A 25,016-nucleotide genomic window follows, 5' to 3' on the forward strand; every position below is an offset into this window, starting at 1 on the left:
TGACGTCACAGATTGTAGAGGACATTTTGGGACAGCATGGTGGCCAGCTATTAAGTCGTCTGTTTTCATCGCAAAATTCCACAATATTCTGGACATCTGTATTGGTGAATCTTTTGCAATTTGTTCAATGAACAATGGAGACAGGAAAGAAGAAAGCTGTAGGTGGGAAGCGGTGTATTGCGGCCGACTGCAGCAACACAAACACAGCCAGTGTTTCATTGTTTACATTCCCGGAAGATGACAGTCAAGCTTTACCATTGGCCTGTGAAGAACTGGGACAACAGAGAATCTTACCAGGAGGACTTTGAGTTGGATACGCAGACGCGGTACCGTGAGTACGCATGCAGCTGCGGCTTCCAAACATTTGATCGCTTGCCCGTACGTGCGTGCCGCTATGTGCATGTCACGTACGTAACTTTGGGGACTTTGGGGAAATATATGTGCTGTATGAACTTTGGGGGAGGTGAACGGTACTTTGGGCTGTGGGATTGAGTGTGTTGTGCAGGTGTTTGAGTTGTATTGGCGGGTTATATGGACGGGAGGGGGGAGGTGTTTGTTATGCGGGATTAATTTGTGGCATATTAACTATAAGCCTGGTTGTGTTGTGGCTAATAGAATATATATATATATGTCTTGTGTTTATTTACTGTTTTAGTCATTCCCAGCTGAATATCAGGTCCCACCCGCCTCTCACGGCATCTTCCCTATCCGAATCGCTCCCACTGCCCTCTAGTCCTTCACTCTCACTTTCCTCATCCACGAATCTTTCATCCTCGCTCAAATTAACGGGGAAATCGTCGTTTTCTCGGTCCGAATCGCTCTCGCTGCTGGTGGCCATGATTGTAAACAATGTGCAGATGTGAGGAGCTCCACAACCTGTGACGTCACGCTACTCGTCTGCTACTTCCGGTACAGGCAAGGCTTTTTTATCAGCGACCAAAAGTTGCGAACTTTAGTGTCGATGTTCTCTACTAAATCCTTTCAGCAAAAATATGGCAATATCGCGAAATGATCAAATATGACACATGGAATAGACCTGCTATTCCTGTTTAAATAAGAAAATCGCATTTCAGTAGGCCTTTAAATACTGCTAACTCTTACAAAACCATTGGGCACTATACACCCACAACCCCAATCAGATTTGTGCTTACTTTTGTGACATTTATTATGAATGTTAATTTTTTTCACCTCATTGTGCAAAATGTGAATGTTTCAAGGGGAACTAAATGTCTTAAAGTCTTACGGAGTAGAACCCCCACTCAGACATACAGTTTATGAAAAACAAGATGTTTTGTTATTTTCATTGTCAGTGGGCCAAATCACTTCTATAAGAAAATAATCTAATGCAAAAGACTGCTGTAATTTAATTCTATTTATAATCCATTAAACCAGTGATGGGCAGTAACAAGCTACATGTAGCGAATCTATGTAGCTTAACTACATTTCCCAGTAGCTTGAGGGCTGCTTCTAGAGATGTCCGATAATGGCTTTTTTTCCGATATCCGATATTCCGATATTGTCCAACTCTTAATTACCCATTCCGATATCAACCGATATCGATACATACAGTCGTGGAATTAACACATTATTATGCCTAATTTTGTTGTGATGCCCCGCTGGATGCAATAAACAATGTAACAAGGTTTTCCAAAATAAATCAACTCAAGTTATGGAAAAAAATGCCAACATGGCACTGCCATATTTATTATTGAAGTCACAAAGTGCATTATTTTTTTTAACACGCCTCAAATCAGCAGCTTGGAATTTGGGACATGCTCTCCCTGAGAGAGCATGAGGAGGTTGAGGTGGGCGGGGTTGGGGGGGCGGGGTTGAGGTGGTGTGTGGGGGTAGCGGGGGGTGTATATTGTAGCGTCCCGGAAGAGTTAGTGCTGCAAGGGGTTCTGGGTACTTGTTCCGTTGTGTTTATGTTGTGTTTCGGTGCGGATGTTCTCCCCAAATGTGTTTGTCATTCTTGTTTGGTGTGGGTTCACAGTGTGGCGCATATTTGTAACAGTGTTAAAGTTGTTTATACGGCCACCCTCAGTGTGACCTGTATGGCTGTTGACCAAGTATGCATGCATTCACTTGTGTGTGAAAAGCCGTAGATATAATGTGACTGGGCCTGCACGCAAAGGGAGTGCCTTTAAGGTTTATTGGCGCTCTGTACTTCTCCCTACGTCCGTGCACCACTCCGTACAGCGGGGTTTTAAAAAGTCATACATTTTACTTTTTGAAACCGATACCGATAATTTCCGATATTACATTTTAAAGCATTTATCGGTCGATAATAACGGTAGTCCGATATTATCGGACATCCCTAGTTGCTTCACTACTTTTTGAACGAGTAGAGATGCAAAAAATTAGCTTTTTTGAGGTAGTTTACATCAACGCTACAAAGAGAGAAAATGGACTGTGAATCCAGACCCCAAAGAAATAAGGAGAAAATCCAATGAGCTGGATGAATGAGAACATCCATACATACTGTATATATATATATACAGTATATATATAATAAAATACATATATATATATATATATATATATATATATATATATATATATATATATAGCTAGAATTCACTGAAAGTGAAGTATTTTCTTATATATATATATATATATATACATATACATATACATATACATATATATATGTATATATATATATATATATATATATATATATATATATATATATATATATATATATATATATATATATATATATATATATATATATATATATATAAGAAATACTTATATATATATATATATATATATCAATCTATGTATCTATCAAGAGGGACAGAGACAGCGCACAGTGCATATGGATCACATGTTACCATGGCGAGAAAACATGGAGAGACTGCCAGTTATCTAGTCTCTACCAGTTGCAGAAAATGTGCCATCAGTACAACTGGACAGTGCTGTTTCAGTTCCATCACCAGGACCATCAGTGAGTCAGACACAAACTGGTCTCATCATTGAACCAGATTCAAGGGCTGCTGAGTTGCCATCATCAGAACCCAGATCACCCACAACAAAAACCCCACCAGTTACCCAGAAAGGTTTCGAGTACCACCAAAAAAACTGAATCTCTGAAGACAGTATAAAAATCTGTGTTAAAGATGTACAAATACTGTTTGTATAATAAGCATGTTATTGTTTACAAATGAGGGTTAAGAGTTCAGTACTAAAAAAAAAAAAAAGAATGTGGCTTAAGTACAGTTTTTTAATTGAGCTGCTACATTTTTTGGTTGGGTTGTTTATTTCTTTTGAGTAAATTCTACAATTCTAAAAGGGGAGGAATTTAATAGAGTGATCTATCTCCTGGTGAATGTTGGCTATAGCGTACTGGGGTTACTTTTTGGTTGGCCAACGATTTACGTGGTGTTGCGCACCTGACGTCAAGTGTGTGAGTCTGTTCTGAAGTCTACAGTAAAGAGACGTACTTCATCACTTCGCCGGTATATTATTTTAGCTGGAGGGGGCGTGGCCTCCAGGTCCGCCTGAATTTCGGGAGATTTTCGGTAGAAAATTTGTCCCGGGAGGTTTTCGGAAGAGGCGCTGGAATTTCGGGAGTCTCCCGGAAAATCCGGGAGGGTTGGCAAGTATGAGGCAGGACGTCTTGGCAAACAAGTTCAAAAGTGGTCCGAACCTGTGCAGTGTGCAGCACCGACTCAGATTTTCTTAATTTTTATTTTCGGGACGGATTTTCTTAATTTTTATTTTCGGGATTTGAATGCATTTATTTTGAAAGGACAGCTGGAGAGAGACGGGGGAGGGGGAGAGAGGGTGAGAGGGGGGATTGACGCGGAGCAAAGCGACTGTCAGGTGGGATCGTACTGGGTCGCCGCAGCGGGTGCTCTACCAGGTGAGATAGGTTATAGCTGCATCGCTCGCGGCTCGTCATATATTTAACGTTAATCCGCGATTTCACCGAGCGTTTCACTGACGGTGAGCAGCCTGACGCTGCTTCATTAACACCGCCGCTGTTTGACTCGGGGGCCGGGGCAGACGCACGCAGTAACAGTCACCTGTTACCATACCGACAAACTAACGTGTCCAGGTTATAACCCTGTTGTCAATAAACACACATGGAGACGATGCTTCAGATACTGCATTAATACTGAAGCTAAATTGTCCACTGTCCACTGCAGCATGTGAATGCAATGAAAAGAATAAAATCTGAGCCAACCAGCTGTTAAAATGTTGTCCAGGTTAATGTTTTGGCCATTAAAGGCCCTTCATTTCAAGATTTCAACTGTGATCGGGCTTTAAACAGGTGGCTGACCTGTTCAGATGAGTGTAACTGCTACTGGTCAAATAATGTGAAATAGCATTTAATTTTACATGTATGTAATGCCATTTAAATGTAATTATAGATAATAATAATAATAATAATAATAAATACTGTGTAGTGTTGTAAATAGTCAACGGGAAGGATTTTAGTAAGATATAAGCCGCTTAAGGTTAGACGGCACTGTACATAGAGCGGTTCTGCTCGTTAGTAATAAATTCCTAATGTTGGATGTTCACTCTTTCACACAGATGATGTATGCACTAATTAAAGGGGCAGAGCTTTAAGAGACATTTTAGCTTTTATATTTTATAAGATATGTTTTTTGTAAGAACCACAATTAATAAATATATTTCAGTGAATAACTAATTGTTCAAATCTGTATATAAATATGTACATAAAGTGTTGTAATTATATTCCAACTCCGCGTTCTTCTTGGCCATCGCCGCTGCCGCCGCCACCCCCCGACCACACCACCACAAATAGATGCCTGTCCTGTGGGAAACACTGAAATTAGGGATGTCCCGATCCGATATTTGGATCGGATCGGCCGCCGATATTTGCAAAAAAATGCGTATCAGCAAGGCATGGGAAAATGCCGATCCAGATCCAGTTAAAAAAAAAACTCCGCTCCGTGTTTTCCAACGCACCTATTTAAATAGTACATTCCACTTTTCTGCTGCTCCCTATAATTTCCGTTCGGCATTTTTCAGCACACCTTCAACACATCCACAGGTCTGTGGATTCTCACGCAGTTGCTTTTAGCTGCTGGCATTACACGACAGGCTCTTCTCACTCTTTCCTGTGTCTCCCTCTCACAGACAGCAAGCGCACCTTCTTACACACGTCACATACTGTCACGTCATACGTCACATACTGTCACGTCATACGTCACATACGTATACGTCCTCCCCGAGCAGAGAGGTAGCAGCATGGCTAACGTTAGCTGTGATGCTAGCGCAGCCGTGTGACCAACGTTCTCTCTAAGGTGCGCGCTTGTGCAATTGCGCACTGTTTAAACGTCCTCTGCGCATAGCAATTATATGCCACGCACAAAATCAAATAAAAAAATAAGCGCATAACAATTTTCGACACACCGACACGACAGAGAAAACAGTACGTCTGTCGAGACTCTTATCTCCGTTCGGTGCCACACGTCCACACCATCAAAATGCCGAGGCAAAAATTTCCACATCAACACCGTATGAAAAAATTAGTGATTTTTTTAGTTGTGATTTCCTTCTCTGCATGAAAGTTTAAAAGTAGCATATATTAATGCAGTATGAAGAAGAATGTTTAAATGTAGACACATAGAATCATCATACTGCTGTGATTATATGCATCAAGTGTTCATTCAAGGCTAAGGCAAAATATCGAGATATATATCGTGTATCGCAATATGGCCTTAAAATATCGCAATATTAAAAAAAAAGGCCATATCGCCCAGCCCTTGTTTCAATGATGCCATTTCTGTTCGTCATGTATAATTTTGTCTATTTTGTGTTTATCCTTGAATAAACAGGTCAGTTTCTTGTAACCAACCATTGTGTATTATTCAAACTCACCTAATTCAGCTGGCTAGTTGTTATCAAGAGTACTAAAACCCTTTTCAACATGATTCTGACAACTAAGTAGGCTAAATAACTTTAAACTTTAATACATGCTCGGATAGGCCATTATCGGTCAGTATCGGTATCAGTCAGTATCGGTATCGGATCGGAAGTGCAAAAACCTGGATCGGGACATCCCTAACTGAAATAGTCATGAAAATAGAAGGTGTGTCCAAACTCTTAGCCTGTATTGTATATTCTGGTAAACCACTGATAGTAACAAAGTAGCTGGTGGTGTATTTGGTTTAAAAAATGTAACATTGAGCAGGTTGCAAACAGCCCCATTAAGTTCGTAAAAGAATCAACAAATGTATTCATGAAGTGGAACACGTACTATTTGCCGTCACTCGTCCATCCTACCCTCGCGATGTATTCTGTCCCTGGAAACAAGGAGGTGAAGGGGACGACCAACTCTTTATCTTGCAAGCTGATAATCTGCAGATAAACGCACGTACACATTAGTGATGTGACATTGGAGAGGAAAAAGAATGACAATGACTCACTCTTCCTTGATGGTCGGTTTTGATCTCTGCTAATTTTAGTGTCGCTTGTGGATTTTTGCTTCCTAACCAAAAATAAAACCGCATAAAGTTAAAGATGGTAGAACATGTTTTCGGCGAATACGACGTCACGCACCTGTGCGAGGGTATCTGTATGCATCTGCTTTGCGCTCCTCCAGTGCTGGAGAAGGAACGTGAATAATCTCTACTTCTGTCTCATCTACTTCCTCATATAGGAGATAGACTGTTTTTCCTCCACTCGAGTCTATGGGAACAAAAACAACACCGTTACACTAATGGCAGAGACATTTTTAGCTCATGACGCTTTACTGTACGACAGTAAGAGGGATGCTGTGTGTGAGCTGATAACTGCTGACCTTCTGCAGCTGAGGGATTCCACCAGTAGCCAGTAAAACGGTCAAACTCTTCTTGGATGACAAATGTTGCAACTCCTGCAGACTTGGGGTCTTCCTTGACATTATCCACACCTGGAAAAGAGTTTGAAAGTAAGGTAAAACAATCTTACACAATTGGAATGGCCATTTATATTTATTATGGGCTTAACATTGAAACTTCTTATTTCCACAATGTGCTGTGGGCCACTAAAAATGCAAACGGCTCCTGAGGCCAAGTGTTTTTAAACAAGGGAAAAGGGACCGCATGCCCGGCAAACATACTTGCCAACCTTGAGACCTCCGATTTCGGGAGGTGGGGGGTGAGGGGTGGGGGCGTGGTCGGGGGTGAGGCGGGGGGCGTGGTTAAGATATATATACAAGAAATACTTGACTTTCAGTGAATTCTAGCTATATATATATACATATATATATATATATATATATATATATATATATATATAAATAAAAATAAATAAAAGAAATACTTGAATTTCAGTGTTCATTTATTTCCACATATACAAACACATAACACTCATCTACTCATTGTTGAGTTAAGGGTTGAATTGTCCATCCTTGTTCTATTCTCTGTCACTATTTCAGAACACACACATTATACATTATCAAATCAATAAGAAAACGGGAGCTCTAATTTGGGAGTCTGAATTAGGATCAGAAGTTCCTATATAAACATTGCGTACTCACGTCGCCATTTTGTATTGATTACTGCAGCTGTGCACTGGATTCATTCACAAATACAAACTACAACTCAAAAACACTTTAGAGTTAGGCTCCACCATCAGAATGTGTACTTAAACTTATAAAGATCACATGGATATTATTCAGTGAGTTGATTCACCAAAACTAACCTGTTATACAGGAGGAAAAAGCACACAGGACGTTTCAATTGTTCACAGACTGGTCGCGCTCATCAGAATGACAAGACACTTCCGGTCTGCAGGTGATAGCATTCAATTGGGAAGAAATGCCCTACTGCCCCCTACTGACCAATGTGAATACTGATAAATGTGTAATGACAGCTCCAAAAACGAATTCAAACCACAAAATAAAATAAATAAATCAACACAAAAATGTGACACATTATGGGTGGGTCACATATGCATGTACAGTAGATGGCAGTATTGTCCTGTTTAAAAGTGTCAAAACATTGCTGTTTACGGCAGATGAACTGCTTTACGGTAGACGGAAACTTGACTGCTGTTGTTGTGTGTTGTTACCGCGCTGGGAGGACGTTAATGAAACTGCCTAACAATAAACCCACATAAGAAACCAAGAACTCGCCCTCCATTATTAGCTGTTTATATTGTGGGGAAAGCGGACGTGTGAACAGGCTGTCAACACGTCACTCAGGTCCGCCTGAATTTCGAGAGATTTTCGGGAGAAAATTTGTCCCGGGAGGTTTTCGGGAGAGGCGCTGAATTTCGGGAGTCTCCCGGAAAATCCGGGAGGGTTGGCAAGTATGCCGGCAAATTAATGATCTATGGCCCCCGGGATGATATTTGATTAGTATTAGCACCGGCCCGCAGGCCACAGCCGCCTGCTGCTGTTTTGCATGCACCAATACTCCATTAGTGTTGGCGTTAGGAATTTTCAGAATGGGATCCCAGGAACCGCATCAAGTCATACAAATGGGGTCCCACAGTCAATTTTTGGGGTCCCACTTTTTTGTAACCGTTTTGAAAACAAACGATAAATGTATGCATTATCCTGTTATATCTCACATTGTGTTTTGGAAAAAGGTTGTCATAAACGTTACCTAATCCAGTGTTTTTCAACCTTTTTTGAGCCAAGGCGCATTTTTTTCATTGAAAAAATGCGGCACACCACCAGCAGAAATCATTCAAAACAAAACTAAGTTGGCAGTAAAAAATTGTTGTCACAATTCGACTCATCTGGTAAGGACCAGATGAGTCGCCCGCTGGCCTGTTCTAAAAATAGTTCAAATAGCAGCACTTACCAGTGAGCTGCCTCTATTTTTTAAATTGTATTTATTTACTAGCAAGCTGGTCTCGCTTTGCTCGACATTTTTAATTCTAAGAGACAAAACTCAAATAGAATTTGAAAATCCAAGAAAATATTTTAAAGACTTGGTCTTCACTCGTTTAAATAAATTCATTTATTTTTTTACTCTGCTTCTTATAACTTTCAGAAAGACAATTTTAGAGAAAAAATACAATCTTAAAAATGATTTTAGGATTTTTAAACACATTTTTACCTTTTAAATTCCTTCCTCTTCTTTCCTGACAATTTAAATCAATGTTCAAGTAAATTATTTTTTTTTATCGTAAAGAATAATAAATAACTTTTAATTTAATTCTTCATTTTAGCTTCTGTTTTTTTGACGAAGAATATTTGTGAAATATTTCTTCAAACTTATTATGATTAAAATTCAAAAAAAATATTCTGGCAAATCTAGAAAATCTGCAGTGTCAAATTACACACCAGAGTACAACACACTAGTTAACAGCATGCAATGCAAGGCTTCCCACTAACTGACAAAGAAACAGATAACAGATTTGGTGTCCAGTTCAAAGTGTGACATGATTTATTTAAAAATTTGAGAGTTGACTTTTGTATTTTACATGAGTTATTATTTGTACAAACATGGTGCAAAGTAATTCATGATTTGTTAAAAAATGTTAGTTACCTTTTTACCTTTTAAATTCCTTCCTCTTCTTTCCTGACAATTTAAATCAATGTTCAAGTAATTTTTATTTTATTTTAAAGAATAATAAATACATTTTAATTTAATTCTTCATTTTAGCTTGTTTTTTCGACAAAGAATATTTGTGAAATATTTCTGCAAACTTATTATGATTAAAATTCAAAAAAAATATTCTGGCAAATCTAGAAAATCTGTAGAATCAATATTAAATCTTATTTCAAAGTCTTTTGAATTTCTTTTAAAATGTTTGTTCTGGAAAATCTAGAAGAAATAATGATTTGTCTTTGTTAGAAATATAGCTTGGTCCAATTTGTTATATATTCTAACAACTTTGACTGACTTTTGTATTTTACATGAGTTATTATTTGTACAAACATGGTGCAAAGTAATTCATGATTTGTTAAAAAATGTTAGTGGCTAGCTAGTTAAAATGGGATATTGTGATTTCACAAGACTGTCTTAGAAGTGATCATTTGAAAATGTTCAATTTGAAAAATGTGCACTTAGAGAAAATATAAAAATAAAGTGTTGCATATTGATATTTATCTGTTTCTATATATATTTATTGTGAGAAATCATTAAGATGATCGGTGTTTCCACAAAGATAAATATCATTAATTATTAATAATAACATCGAGTTAAAGGTAAATTGAGCAAATTGGCTATTTCTGGCAATTTATTTAAGTGTGTATCAAACTGGTAGCCCTTCGCATTAATCAGTACCCAAGAAGTAGCTCTTGGTTTCAAAAAGGTTGGTGACCCCTGCTTTAAACCATAACCAACCAGCCATCCATCAATGTAGCTCTTGTCTCAAACTCGGTGTACTGTCACCACCTGTCACATCACGCCCTGACTTATTTGGAGTCTTTTGGTGTTTTCCCGTGTGTAGTGTCTTGCGCTCCTATTTTGGTGGCTTTTCCTGTTGCAGTTTCATGTCTTCCTTTGAGCACTTTTCCCCGCACCTGCTTTGTTTTAGCAATCAAGAATATTTAAGTTGTTGCTATCTTTTTTTGTGTGAACATTGTTGTCATGTCATGTACGGATGTACTTTGTGGACGCCGTCTCTGCTCCACACGCTGTAAGTTTTTGCTGTCGTCCAGCATTCTGTTTTTGCTTACTTTGTAGCCACTTCAGTTTTAGTTTTGTTCTACATAGCCATCCCTAAGCTTTAATGCCTTTTCTTAAGGGCACTCACCTTGTGTTTATTTTTGGTTTAAGCATTAGATACCTTTTTACCTCCACGCTGCCTCCCGCTGTCGCCTGCATATTGTAATCACGACAAACTATTGTCGTCTCACACGACGTGTTCCCAACATCTACAAAGCAATTAGCTACCGACTTCCACCTACTGATATGGTATGGTATAACATGCAGTGACGTGCAGTCACTAGAGGCAGGTGAGGCGGGGCCTCACCTGCCATCATTGAAAGAAAAAAATGTAAAAAGAAAAAAAAAAAATTAGATCGTTATATATATCCAGTGATTATACTATAAAGTTATTTTCCATTTAACTTCACCAGTTTTAGATTATTTTTATTCAAAATCGCTGAATTTTCACATTTGCCGTTCAAATACTGAGAAGAGACGGTGCGGTGATCAGCAGCCAGTTGAGGCACGTCACTCAGTGCCTCAACATGGATTGCGCAATGACTCGGCTAACTGCTGGCCTGCTGTGCAGTGAGACTGTATTGCTATATGAACTATATTATACATTTCCATAGTTTAGTTAGCTGAGGTATATAATGTACAGTGTATTTTGTCAACAACTGTATGTGTGTCAAGTATTTCTTGTGCTGAGCGATCATAAAACGGCTGCAAAAGACGCACTGGCTGAGGCTCGCCTCCTGCACCCCCGCCGTAGAATTGTTATATCAACTAAAGCCTACACTTAAACTTTCCACGTGCAAGATTGAATCTATTTTAAAAAATTATTTCATAAGAAGCCAAAAAGTGCAAAAACAATAATGTTGGTGTTGGAGGAGTTGTGAATGACTGCAGGGACACAACATTAGATACACCTGCAGACTGCAGGTGTACCTAATTCACAACTCCTCCAACACGAACATTATTGTTTTTGGACTTTTTGGCTTCTTATTAAGTAACTTTTGTAACCTATTTTCATGGGCTTTCCTCTTTGTGATGTTAAGTTCCTGTTATGCGCTGTCATACAGTATATGCCTTGAGCTCTTATTTTGAAGGCGCTAAGAGCGGAAGTGATGTCACGTTCCGGAGGTTTTTGAAAGAAGGTAAATAAAGTGGTCCTCGTGTAAACTGGAGCCTCCGTGTTTGTTATTTTGTAGTTTCATACAGTATAGGCGACATTTATAAACCCTCGGTTACACTTTTTTAAATAGATTCAATCTTGCACGTGGAAAGTTTAAGTGAGGGCTTTAGTTGCGGCGCATGGACTTAATTTCTAAGTAAAGGTAAGACCATAATAACGTTTTTTTTATTAAATGTGCTTTTTTGTGTGCTACAGTTTGTATGTGTAAAGTTAAAGTTAAGTTAAAGTAGCAATGATTGTCACACACACACACACTAGGTGTAATGACATTTGTCCTCTGCATTTGACCCATTCCCTTGATCACCCCCTGGGAGGTGAGGGGAGCAGTGGGCAGCAGCGGCGCCGCGCCTGGGAATCATTTTTGGTGATTTAACCCCCAATTCCAACCCTTGATGCTGAGTGCCAAGCAGGGAAGAATGCTGGTATGAGCTTTTAAACATAACCCGTTAACTGCTGCCAATCAAATGGTGAATAAGATACTCTTTAGGGTTCATATGTTTGTAAATCTGACTGTGATGAAGTCAGTGCCTCACCAGCCATCATCCTCACCGCACGTCACTGATAACATGGTTACTCTGCCAAGCTCTAGACAGCACCGACACTCAACAACGGCACATTATTTGCAGATTATAATTACTGGTTTGAAAAAAATATTTTTAACCCAAATAGGTGAAACTGCATAATCTCCCACGGCACACTAGGCTGTATCTCACGGCACACTGGTGTGCCGCGGCACAGTGGTTGAAAAACACTGACCTAATCAGTCGTCACGACTCCTGCTGCACATTTGTTTTTCAATGTGTCGCCTTCAGCAGCCACTTGCATTTGTTTGATTGCAGAGTCAACACATGACACAAAAAAAAACCCACATACTGTCTCTTACTAATTAACGCGTACCGCGTGGGAGTTTATTGGGTACGCCTCAGTGCCAAACCGAAAGTCGCGGACCAAGAAATGCGAATGCACGTACGTGGTACGCCACGCCCCTAAATTGTGCCAATCAAAACAGAACTTCTCTTTGGTGAGCAGTATAAAAGCAAAATAGTAGGGATGTTCTGATTAAGGTTTAATGCTGCCGATTCAGATCATCCATGAGTGAGATCGGCCCATACCAATACCGATATAAGAACAACAATATAAGGCACAGATGTTAAACACAAGGCCCAAGGGCCAAATCTGGCCCGCCACATCATTTTACATGGCCCACCATATAGTTTTATGTGGTATACCTTGCTCATTTTGCAAAGCGGACCTTGTTTTTATGGCAGTGCATCTGTGATATGCCAGCATTTAAAGCGGAGACGTGATGTCGGACATTTGGAGGGAGGAGGTGGACACAGCCTCGGTAAGATTGTTAAAGGGGAACATTATCACCAGACCTATGTAAGCGTCAATATATACCTTGATGTTGCAGAAAAAAGACCATATATTTTTTTAACCGATTTCCGAACTCTAAATGGGTGAATTTTGGCGAATTAAACGCCTTTCTAGTATTCGCTCTCGGAGCGATGACGTCACAACGTGACGTCACATCGGGAAGCAATCCGCCATTTTCTCAAACACCGAGTCAAATCAGCTCTGTTATTCTCCGTTTTTTCGACTGTTTTCCGTACCTTGGAGACATCATGCCTCGTCGGTGTGTTGTCGGAGGGTGTAACAACACGAACAGGGATGGATTCAAGTTGCACCAGTGGCCCAAAGATGCGAAAGTGGCAAGAAATTGGACGTTTGTTCCGCACACTTTACCGACGAAAGCTATGCTACGACAGAGATGGCAAGAATGTGTGGATATCCTGCGACACTCAAAGCAGATGCATTTCCAACGATAAAGTCAAAGAAATCTGCCGCCAGACCCCCATTGAATCTGCCGGAGTGTGTGAGCAATTCAGGGACAAAGGACCTCGGTAGCACGGCAAGCAATGGCGGCAGTTTGCTCCCGCAGACGAGCGAGCTAAACCCCCTGGATGTCTTGGCTCACACCGTCCCTTATGCCACCGAAGATGATCAAGAGAAGAATATCGACCCTAGCTTCCCTGGCCTGCTGACATGAGGGTATGTCTACAGAATATATTAATTGATGAAAATTGGGCTGTCTGCACTCTCAAAGTGCATGTTGTTGCCAAATGTATTTCATATGCTGTAAACCTAGTTCATCGTTGTTAGTTTCCTTTAACGCCAAACAAACACATACCAATCGTTGGTTAGAAGGCGATCGCCGAATTCGTCCTCGCTTTCTCCCGTGTCGCTGGCTATCGTGTCGTTTTCGTCGGTTTCGCTTGCACACGGTTCAAACCGATATGGCTCAATAGCTTCAGTTTCTTCTTCAATTTCGATTTCGCTACCTGCCTCCACACTACAACCATCCGTTTCAATACATGCGTAATCTGTTGAATCGCTTAAGCCGCTGAAATCCGAGTCTGAATCCGAGCTAATGTCGCTATAGCTTGCTGTTCTTTCCGCCATGTTTGTTTGTGTTGGCTTCACTATGTGACGTCACAGGAAAATGGACGGGTGTTTATAACGATGGTTAAAATCAGGCACTTTGAAGCTTTTTTTAGGGATATTGCGTGATGGGTAAAATTTTGAAAAAAACTTCGAAAAATAAAATAAGCCACTGAGAACTGATTTTTAATGGTTTTAACCCTTCTGAAATTGTGATAATGTTCCCCTTTAACTTGTCTTGCCCCTTGCGAGCTCGCTAACAAGTGTGAGATGAAGTTTTGTGATAAATAACGAACTATCCTTTTAGCCAAAGTCAGCCAGCTAAACTTTGTCTACATCATTTCAAGGACTTTTCTAAGCAGCGTCAATTTGCAATGCCGTTAAAAAAAAAGGAACAAACGCACACACGCACACACACACACACATACACACACACACACACACACACACACACACACACACACACACACACACACACACACTGACGCGAAGGTATCATAACAATAAACATACAATCTATTAAATAGCCAACATTTTAAGAATGAATCAAAGATATCACTCTACACATGGAGTCTATTAGAGTGCTAAAACTGCCAAGAGTTAATCGATAATCAATATATCAGTGTGCAGCTTTTTAAACATCACTAAATGCTAGAGATGTCCAATAATATCGGACTGCCGATATTATCGGCCGATAAATGCTTTAAAATGTAATATCGGAAATTATCGGTATCGGTTTCAAAAAGTAAAATGTATGACTTTTTAAAACGCCGGACGTAGGGAGAAGTACAGAGCGCCAATAAACCCTGAAGGCACTGCCTTCGCGTGTCGGCGCAATCACATAATATCTACGGCCTTTCACACACACAAGTGAATGCAATTCATATTTGGTCAACAGCCATACAGGTCACACTGAGGGTGGCCGGAATAAACAACTTTAACACTGTTACAAATATGCACCACACTGTGAACCCACACCAAACAAGAAAGACAAACACATTTCGGGAGAACATCCGCACCGTAACACAACATAAACACAACAGAACAAATACCTAGAACCCCTTGTAGCACTAACTCTTCTGGGACGCTACAATATACACCCCCCGCTACCCCCTACTCCACCTCAAACCCCCCCCCAACCTCCTCATGCTCTCTCAGGCATGTCCCAAATTCCAAGCTGCTGTTTTGAGGCATGTTAAAAAAAAAAAAGCACTTTGTGACTTCAATAATAAATATTGGTATTTTTTTCCATAACTTGAGTTGATTTATTTTGGAAATCATTGTTACATTGTTTAATGCAGTGTTTTTCAACCTTTTTTGAGCCAAGGCACATTTTTTTGCGTTGAAAATATCCGGAGGCACACCACCAGCAGAAATCATGATATTTGAGTGGCTTTTTCTCTTTTTTGATATTTTCCTGTAGCAGTTTCATGTCTTCCTTTAAGCGATATTTCCCGCATCTACTTTGTTTTAGCAATCAAGAATATTTCAGTTGTTTTTATCCTTCTTTGTGGGGATATTGTTGATTGTCATGTCATGTTCGGATGTACTTTGTGGATGTCGTCTTTGCTCCACAGTAAGTCTTTGCTGTCGTCCAGCATTCTCTTTTTGTTTACTTTGTAGCCAGTTCAGTTTTAGATTCGTTCTGCATAGCCTTCCCTAAGCTTCAATGCCTCTTCTTAAGAGCACTCACCTTTTGCTTATTTTTAGTTTAAGAATTAGATACCTTTTTACCTGCATGCCGCCTCCCGCTGTCCCTGACATCGACAAAGCAATTAGCTACCGGCGGCCACCTACTGTTATGGAAGAGTATTACACGGTTACTCTGCCGAGCTCTAGACAGCACCGACACGCAACAACAACACATAGTTTGCAGACTATAATTACTGGTTTGCACAAAATATTTTTAACCCAAATAGGTGAAGTTAGATCATCTCCCACGGCACACCAGACTGTATCTCACGGCACACTAGTGTGCCGCGGCACAGTGGTTGAAAAACACTGGTTTAATGCATCCAGCGGGGCATCACAACAAAATTAGGCATAATAATGTGTTAATTCCCCGACTGTATATATCGATATCGGTTGATATCGGAATCGGTAATTAAGAGTTGGACAATATCGGAATATCGGCAAAAAAGCCATTATCGGACATCTCTACTAAATGCTTTAGTTCTTTTTTTTTTTTTTTTTTTTTTATCCTGTCCAGCTTCTCAGGCAAATCATATAGTTGATGTAGATGCCCATGTCGGCTGTTCAGATTTACTTTACAAAAGAGAAGTGTAGGATACTTCTCTTGTTGCCTTATTTGTATTTGACTTTATTAAATGTATTTATATTATCATTTAGTGCAGCCGGGCCGGAGCAGGAGGGGATAGAAAGAGAAAAAAAAAGAAGACAGAGGGGGAAATTGTGGGGACAAGAGGGGGATTAGACAGAGAGACAAAAACAACAACAGCAAACAACAACAACAACAACAATAGAGCAACATCAGCAAATATGACATGTACAAATATGATGGTAAAAGTAATAGCAAATAAGCAGTTAGCGAAAAATAAAAAATAATACAGAAATGACAATGAGCATTATTACACTACAAATGGATCAATACAAATACCAATAGAAATAGCGCTATTGATAATGAACAATACCAATAATTTACCTTTATTATCAACAATACAGTTGTTTAAATGCAACAATACATATACGTAATGATAACTTGAGATACGAAAGAATGCAGAAAAATGGAGGGGGAGAAAGAGAAGCAACCTACATTAACCTTGTAGATTGTTATAGTCACAATAGGTTAAGCTTTGTCAGTGTGCCATGTGTTACACCCAGTTTACCCTAGGGCAACAACGTTAATATATGTTTGATGAAACGTGATTATGTGCATGAGTGTAAGTATGCATATGTACTTGTATATGTACAGAATGTGTATATGTGTTTGTACAATGAATGTATATGTACAGAATGTGTATATGTGTTTGTACAGTGAATGTATATGTACAGTATGTGTATGTGTATGTTTGTATATTGAATGTGCGTGTGGATGTACGAACATTAGGTAGGTAAATATGTACTGTATTTGTGTATGTATGTGGGAGCGTAGGTACCTATGTACGTATGTGAGCATACGTGAATTTGCATGTACAATACATTCGACTCCCAGAGTGCGTGGGAGCCAGAGCACGGCCCCATCACCCCCGAGAGCCCAACCCACAAACAGGAGGCGTGGTGCCCAGGGAACCAGGGACCACCGCCCCCACGCAGCCAAGCCGGCCAGCGACAGGAACCCCAGAGCCCGACCCACCGTACCGCCCACAAGGGCCAGCAGCAGGCCGCAGACAGACGCACCCGGCAGAGGACAGGGCACGAGAAAAGCAGGGGACAGCCAGACCCCAAGCCAGCGAGAGACCACACCCCACACGGGCAGAAAGGCGAGACGCCCCGCCCGAGGGACCCAGAGACTCCCCGCAACCGGACGGGAAGACCGCCCCCGCCCCACCGGCAACCGGGCCCCCACGAGCCCACCCTCCACCCCCGGAGAGCGCGGCGAGGCCAGCCCCCGGCCACCCCACCCAAACCGGCCGCCGCAGGACCACCCAGGCACAGGGCCACGGGAACCACCCACCCCACCCGCAGGGACCCCAACGATGGAGATGGAACAACCAGCAACCGCCCCGCCGAGCCCCCCCCCTGAGGGAGGGGAAAATTAAAAAATAATATTAATAAAATATATTAAAAAATAAATAAATAAATTAATTAATTTAGTTTAGCTTTAGTTCTTTTTGAGGACATTAGATTTTGTGTTTTGTTGTTTCCTTTGATGCTATTTTAACTGTTTTTTGTACTAAAGTTAATTGGTTTTTTTTAGCACTTTGCTTTTCCTTTCTTTATTAAGGAAACATTTTGATAATTATTTTAATTTGTGCAACAGCTGAATGAGCAGCACAGTTACAGTATAAATAAATATTTATGAATTAATTAGTCATCTTTGTTGTTAGTACGCACATGCCTGAAATAAATTAAGCTGCATTTTAAAGTTGATGTAAAAATTTGAGCTATTAAATATGTGTACGCTTAGTGAGTCTTTGACTAATCGACTATCAAAATAATCAGTAGTTGCAGCCCTAATTAGCTCTTGGCTTTTCCTAAGTGTGTAACATGTTTAGCCTTGTCCTCCAGTGATAATATAACGTGTAATGATATTTAAGACGCTGAGAAATGCAGTTTATTTGCCGCAATGGAGGTGATTAATATTAATTTCGGGGAGCGGCTCCACAGCTCTGAGCAATCGGATTTGACAAAACCTCATCGAGCTGGATGCAATCTTACTTGGAGGGGAGGGAACAGGGGGTAGAGGTGAACGGCACCATGTCCCCCCCCCCTCTCAGTGAGCTGTGGAGTCCCCCAAGGCAGTGTATTGGGGCCTTTACTGTTCCTAGTATACATAAACGACTTGTCATCGGCATGCGACTGTGAACTGTTCTTCTTTGCGGATGACTCGGCCCTGCTGGTATCAAACAAGGATAAGTCACAGGTGGAGAAAATCCTCAGTGCTGAACTCTGTAGAACTTGCACCTGGCTCGCTGACAACAAGCTATCCATACACTTGGGTAAGACGGAATCCATCCTGTTTGGGTCCCACATCAACCTTAAGAAAGTCAATGACTTCACTATAAAAGTGGGTGACATTGTTATCACCAGGAAGGTTGAGGTCACCTACCTAGGTTCCATTCTAGAGGCTAATCTTTCCTGTGATAAAATGGCAACCAAGGTAATCAAAAAGGTCAACCAACGAACGAAAGATTTCTCTATAGAATCTACTCTCTGGTCAACAAAAGCACCATGAGGATTCTGGCGGGAACTCTCGTTCAACCCTTTTTCGATTACGCATGCACCTCCTGGTACCCTAGCACCTCCAAAACCCTCAAATCTAAACTCCAAACATCCCAGAACAAGCTAGTCAGATTACTTCTAGACCTCCACCCCAGATCCCACCTCACTCCTACCTACTTCTCCAAAGTGGGCTGGCTCAGGGTGGAGGACAGAGTCAAACAACTTGCACTGAGCCTCGTCTATAAAATCCGCTACACCTCCCTGATACCGAAGTACATGACCGCCATAACCACAACACCAGGGGGAGCTCCACTAACAACGTTAAACCCAGATTCCGATCTAACAAAGGTCTTAACTCATTCTCTTTCTATGCCACATCAATGTGGAATGCCCTCCCAACAGGTATAAAAGAAAGGGCATCTGTATCCTCCTTCAAAACCGCAATAAAAGTACACCTCCAGGCAACTTCAACCCTAAACTAACACCCTCCCCGGATTGTTAATAATCAAATGTAAACAATCAAATGTAGATACTTTTCTTATGCCTTCTGATCTCTCTCTCTCTCTATGTCCACTACTTGCTGTACATATCCTACCAAGTCAGACTTACAGTTTCAATATCCATTTCTCTGTTCTCAATTGTTGATGACTGATGATAACAACCAAACCTAACCCCCCAGCTCCACACCCTGAATTGTAAACAATGTAAATAATTCAATGTATACACCATGATGATTATCTTGTGTGATGACTGTATTATGATGATAGTATATATATGATAGTATATATCTGTATCATGAATCAATTTAAGTGGACCCCGACTTAAACAATTTGAAAAACTTATTTGGGTGTTACCATTTAGTGGACAATTGTACGGAATATGTACTTCACTGTGCAACCTACTAATAAAAGTCTCAATCAATCAATCAAACACTATGCATGGGGACACATAATTAGCTGATCGACGTTAAAAGGCATTTATTGGCCAATCACATACTTTTTCACGAAAATCGGCCCAAACCAATTGGTACCTCCCTACAAGATAGCATCATGTGTCATATTTAGCCTGTATAAGAAGGAACACATGCTTGCATATCAAAGTACCAGAACACAAGACACCCTGCAAGGCGAAAATCTGAACTGCTACACTCCAGGGAGTAAAGTATCAGAAGAACTGCTATCAATATTTATTTTTTTAATACCACATTAGATACAGATAAACTATGTTTAACATTATAACATCATACCCTGAGGATCGGGGTATTCTTACATAAAGCAGGGGTCTCACACGACTTGACTTCATAGTTTAATGTAAATCCAGCTTGCACATGGGGAGCAAATAGTTAATATATTACTAGGGATGTCCCGATCCGATATTTGGATCGGATCGGCCGCCGATATTTGCAAAAAAATGCGTATCGGCAAGGCATGGGAAAATGCCGATCCAGATCCAGTTAAAAAAAACCTCCGCTCCGTGTTTTCCAACGCACCTATTTAAATAGTACATTCCACTTTTCTGTTGCTCCCTACTTTCCGTTCCGCATTTTCCAGCACACCTTCAACACATCCACAGGTCTGTGGATTCTTACCCAGTTGCTTTTAGCTGCTGGCATTACACGACAGGCTCTTCTCACTCTTTTCTGTGTCTCCCTCTCACAGACAGCAAGCGCACCTTCTTACACACGTCACATACTGTCACGTCATACGTCACATACGTATACGTCCTCCCCGAGCAGAGAGGTAGCAGCATGGCTAACGTTAGCTGTGATGCTAGCGCAGCCGTGTGACCAACGTTCTCTCTAAGGTGCGCGCCTGTGCAATTGCGCACTGTTTAAGCGTCCTCTGCGCATAGCAAATCTATGCCACGCACAAAATCAAATAAAAAAATAAGCGCATAACATTTTTCGACACACGGACACGACAGAGACAACAGTTTTCGTCATCATTGTTCAAATATTATAACGTCTGTCGAGACGCTAACCTCCGTTCGGTGCCACATGTTCACACCATCAAAATGCAGAGGCAAAAATTTCCAGATCAACACCATATGAAAAAATTTGTGATTTTTTTAGTTGTGATTTCCTTCTCTGCATGAAAGTTTAAAAGTAACATATATTAATGCAGTATGAAGAAGAATGTTTTAATGTAGACATGCAAGCCTTGAAAGAAAATGTTGAAAATCAAGACTACATTTCCTGCAAATGGATGCATTTCTACCCTATATTTTAACTTTATTCTCATATCAAACTCTTTTGGCTGTCTTTTTGACACTTACATCCGGCGCCCCCCTCCACACCCTGGATTATAAATAATGTAAATAATTCAATGTGATTATCTTGTGTGATGACTGTATTATGATGATAGTATATATCTGATAGTATATATCTGCATCATGAATCAATCTAAGTGGACCCCGACTTAAACAAGTTGAAAAACTTATTCGGGTGTTACCATTTAGTGGTCAATTGTACGGAATATGTACTTCACTGTGCAACCTACTAATAAAAGTCTCAATCAATCAATCAAAACACATAGAATCATCATACTGCTGTGATTATATGCATCAAGTGTTCATTCAAGGCTAAGGCAAAATACCGAGATATATATCGTGTATCGCAATATGGCCTTAAAATATCGCAATATTAAAAAAAGGCCATATCGCCCAGCCCTTGTTTCAATGCCATTTCTGTTTGTCATGTATAATTTTGTCTATTTTGTGTTTATCCTTGAATAAACAGGTCAGTTTCTTGTTACCAACCATTGTGTATTATTCAAACTCCCCTAATTCAGCTGGCTAGTTGTTATCAAGAGTACTAAAACCCTTTTCAACATGATTCTGACAACTAAGTAGGCTAAATAACTTTAAACTTTAATACATGCTCGGATAGGCCATTATCGGTCAGTATCGGTATCGGTCAGTATCGGTATCGGATCGGAAGTGCAAAAACAATATCGGTATCGGATCGGAAGTGCAAAAACCTGGATCGGGACATCCCTATATATTACCGATATCTTGAACCTGACAATAATGATGCAACACAAAGATTACAACACAACAAACACGGGGCAACACAAAGAGCAACTTACAGTAAGCAAGTTGAAGTGTTCAAACCTGGTTCTGCAGTGAATACTTAGAGCCCCCAACCTCACACAGATTTTACCTACAGTACCCCCAGGAATATTTAAGTTTGAGCCCACTACTTTAAAGGAATAAGAACAAATCCATGCTGATGTTGACAAAACAATGCATTTGAGTTCAGACCTTTGTGACAGTAGGTGAGTCTCCTTTCTTCTCCGGTCTTAATGTTGGCTACCCACAGGTCATTATTGTTGATAAAGGCTATGAAGTCAGGGTTTCCCGGGCAGATCTTTGGGTCCATCCGGGTGCCTGAGCACTGGGTCTTAACCTCCACAGGCTTAACTGGAGCCGACTGCTAAAACCAAGACAGGGAAGAGACATATTTAAATGAATAGGTCAAGTAAAACACAAATTATTTACTGGCATGGTAATGCAACATTGTGACACTCCGTTAGCAACAAGTGGAACAGACCCTGAGCTTCACAAACCCCTCACCTATCGATCAATGCCATGTAAAAGAGCACCGTACTCACAATGAAGCCATTGTTGCCTCCGTCCCGACAGTAGAACAGGCTATTGCTGGCCTGGAAGAGGAACAGGCCAGTCTGTGCGTGGTAGTCATAGGAGGTGATACCAAATGCTCCAAGACGTTTTCGCTCCCTTAGTAGTTCTTCTTCTCGGGAGTAGGCCCCTTGGTGTGGTGTCGCCTTCAAGACCAGCAGCAGATGCTCAATTAACAACAGAATATTTCATTACATACTTGTATTTACCGTGCATATGCAGGTGAGGTAACTGTTTGTGTATAAATATACTGTACAGGTTAGATAGACAACAGTACACACATGACCAACATGTCACTGCACCTACAAAAAGTCCTTCCTCTGTAGCTGCAAAGCAGACCTGGCCCGCCGGACATTCCCAAATCATTTTTTAAGATCTTTAAAATGGAAACTATAGCTGCCATTATGATGTGCAGTAAGTGAAGTGAAGTTAATTATATTTATATAGCGCTTTTCTCTAGTGAATCAAAGCGCTTTTACATAGTGAAACCCAATATCTAAGTTACCTTTAAAGGGGAACATTATCACCAGACCTATGTAAGCGTCAATATATACCTTGATGCTGCAGAAAAAAGACCATATATTTTTTTTACCGATTTCCGAACTCTAAATGGGTGAATTTTGGCGAATTAAACGCCTTTCTATTATTCGCTCTCGGAGCGATGACGTCACAACGTGACCTCACATCGGGAAGCAATCCGCCATTTTCTGTCACACCGCGGTGAGGGAAGTCTTGTCTTGGTTTTTTCTGTCTTGTGATTTACATGTTTTATTTTGAAAAGCAACTCCTCTTGTTTCAGATCACGGGTCCTTCCTCTTGTGTCACCAGTCTGACGTCATTCCTGACCCTTGATTGTTTCCACCTGTTTCCCATTACCCTCATGTTCTTCATAAGCCCAAGCCTCCCCTTGTTCTGTGCCAGATTGTCTCGAGCTTTCGTGCCTGTCTTGCGTTCCATGTCCCTGTTCATGTCCATGCCTTGCCTTGTCTCACGTCTACGTCCTTGCTCCCAGAATATCCCACGCTGTAATTTTGAATTGACTTTTTTCCTCCCTCAGAGCGACTTTTGTTATCCTACCTTTTTCTACCGCAGTGGTGCGTTATTATTTTTCCTTAAAGATTTTTTCCTCAAAGTTTGTTGAGTGATTTTTTGTTTACATTGATTAGAGTAGTTAAGTTTTATAGTCTTTATTTTCTTCCTCCTGTTTGGAGCGTTTTTTGTTAAAGTTTTTGATAACAGATACGGTGCTAATTATATCGTCTTTATTTTTGTATTCCTCCTTTTTTTGGAGTGATTTTCGGTTTTTCCCTTTTGGAACATTTTGTCAATAGTATTTTTGTAATTCATAGTAATTGAATTTACTCGGCTCTGGAGGCTTAAAGAGTATTTCAAAATAAAAGCTTTATTTGGAATCACCTCTCTGCATCTGAGTCTCTTCCTCCGTCCAAGCCTGACATTTTCTCAAACACATTACAAACACCGAGTCAAATCAGCTCTGTTATTTTCCGTTTTTTCGACTGTTTTATGGCGTCACATTAGTGCCAAAAATCCGAGCGCATAAAAACTGTTATCGCGCGCTGATTCTCCACTTCGTGTGCGCGCGCGACACCCTTTTGCGCGCGCGTGGTGCCTTTTTGCGCAAGCGCGGTGCCTTTCTGCGCGCGCGCCGTCTCGGTCTGTGCGCTCTCTGTGTACTCCTGGCATCTGTCCTCGCGCTGTCATGTTTCTTTTTGGCACTTTGGGGGCGGGTATGCTTAGACGGCCCCTTCTTTCTGATTGGTCAGGCGAAAAATGCTGAAAAATGCTCAGAGCCAATCAGAAGTATCGCAGGGCGGGTCATCGTCAATATGTATCAAGATTTACGGAGGAAGAAGTGGATAAAAACATGTCGCGCGCTGATGAAGGTTATTTCATACCACATAAACACAATACAGGGTAATACAAAATGTGACCCAAATAAATAATAAGACAACAAACACCATAATCACATCTTTCAGCCAGAACTGGTCCACCAGCAATAACATCCAACCATAACATTATTTTATATTTTCACTTCTTCTTGAACATTTGTTTTCTAATTTATGGAATTTATTTTGATTCAGCCATAAAATTAATGAAATAATCTTTGAATTGTGTTTTTAAAATGTTAAAAATAGCTTTTAATAATGTATTCTGAAACAGTTTAAAATAATCAGAGAACTGACTAACACTGACCCTACACAACTATGTTGCACAATTAAGTCTTTTTTTTTTAAAGCGAAAGAGGTAATTTCAACAGGTACAGCATCCTATGTCATATCTACATGTAATAAGATTTGTAACAA

At 40.5% G+C, this 25,016-nt stretch overlaps 1 protein-coding gene across 3 annotated transcripts in view; it reads right to left on the reverse strand.

Moving 5' to 3' along the window:
• LOC133588859 (dipeptidyl peptidase 9-like) overlaps positions 1-25,016 on the reverse strand; it is a 111,883-nt gene that overhangs the window by 59,140 nt on the left and 27,727 nt on the right. For 2 of the 3 annotated variants that reach the window (XM_061941531.1, XM_061941516.1), the window contains 6 exons: positions 22,665-22,838; positions 22,315-22,486; positions 6,785-6,895; positions 6,544-6,672; positions 6,411-6,472; positions 6,242-6,342 (listed from right to left, as the gene is read on the reverse strand). In XM_061941531.1, coding sequence (XP_061797515.1) covers positions 6,242-6,342; positions 6,411-6,472; positions 6,544-6,672; positions 6,785-6,895; positions 22,315-22,486; positions 22,665-22,838 — 749 coding nt within the window. The remainder of the gene's footprint in view (positions 1-6,241; positions 6,343-6,410; positions 6,473-6,543; positions 6,673-6,784; positions 6,896-22,314; positions 22,487-22,664; positions 22,839-25,016) is intronic. The other variant, XM_061941523.1, reaches the window with a different exon arrangement.

Source organism: Nerophis lumbriciformis, linkage group LG03, assembly GCF_033978685.3.
Source record: "Nerophis lumbriciformis linkage group LG03, RoL_Nlum_v2.1, whole genome shotgun sequence".
In the NCBI taxonomy this organism is placed as follows: domain Eukaryota; kingdom Metazoa; phylum Chordata; class Actinopteri; order Syngnathiformes; family Syngnathidae; genus Nerophis; species Nerophis lumbriciformis.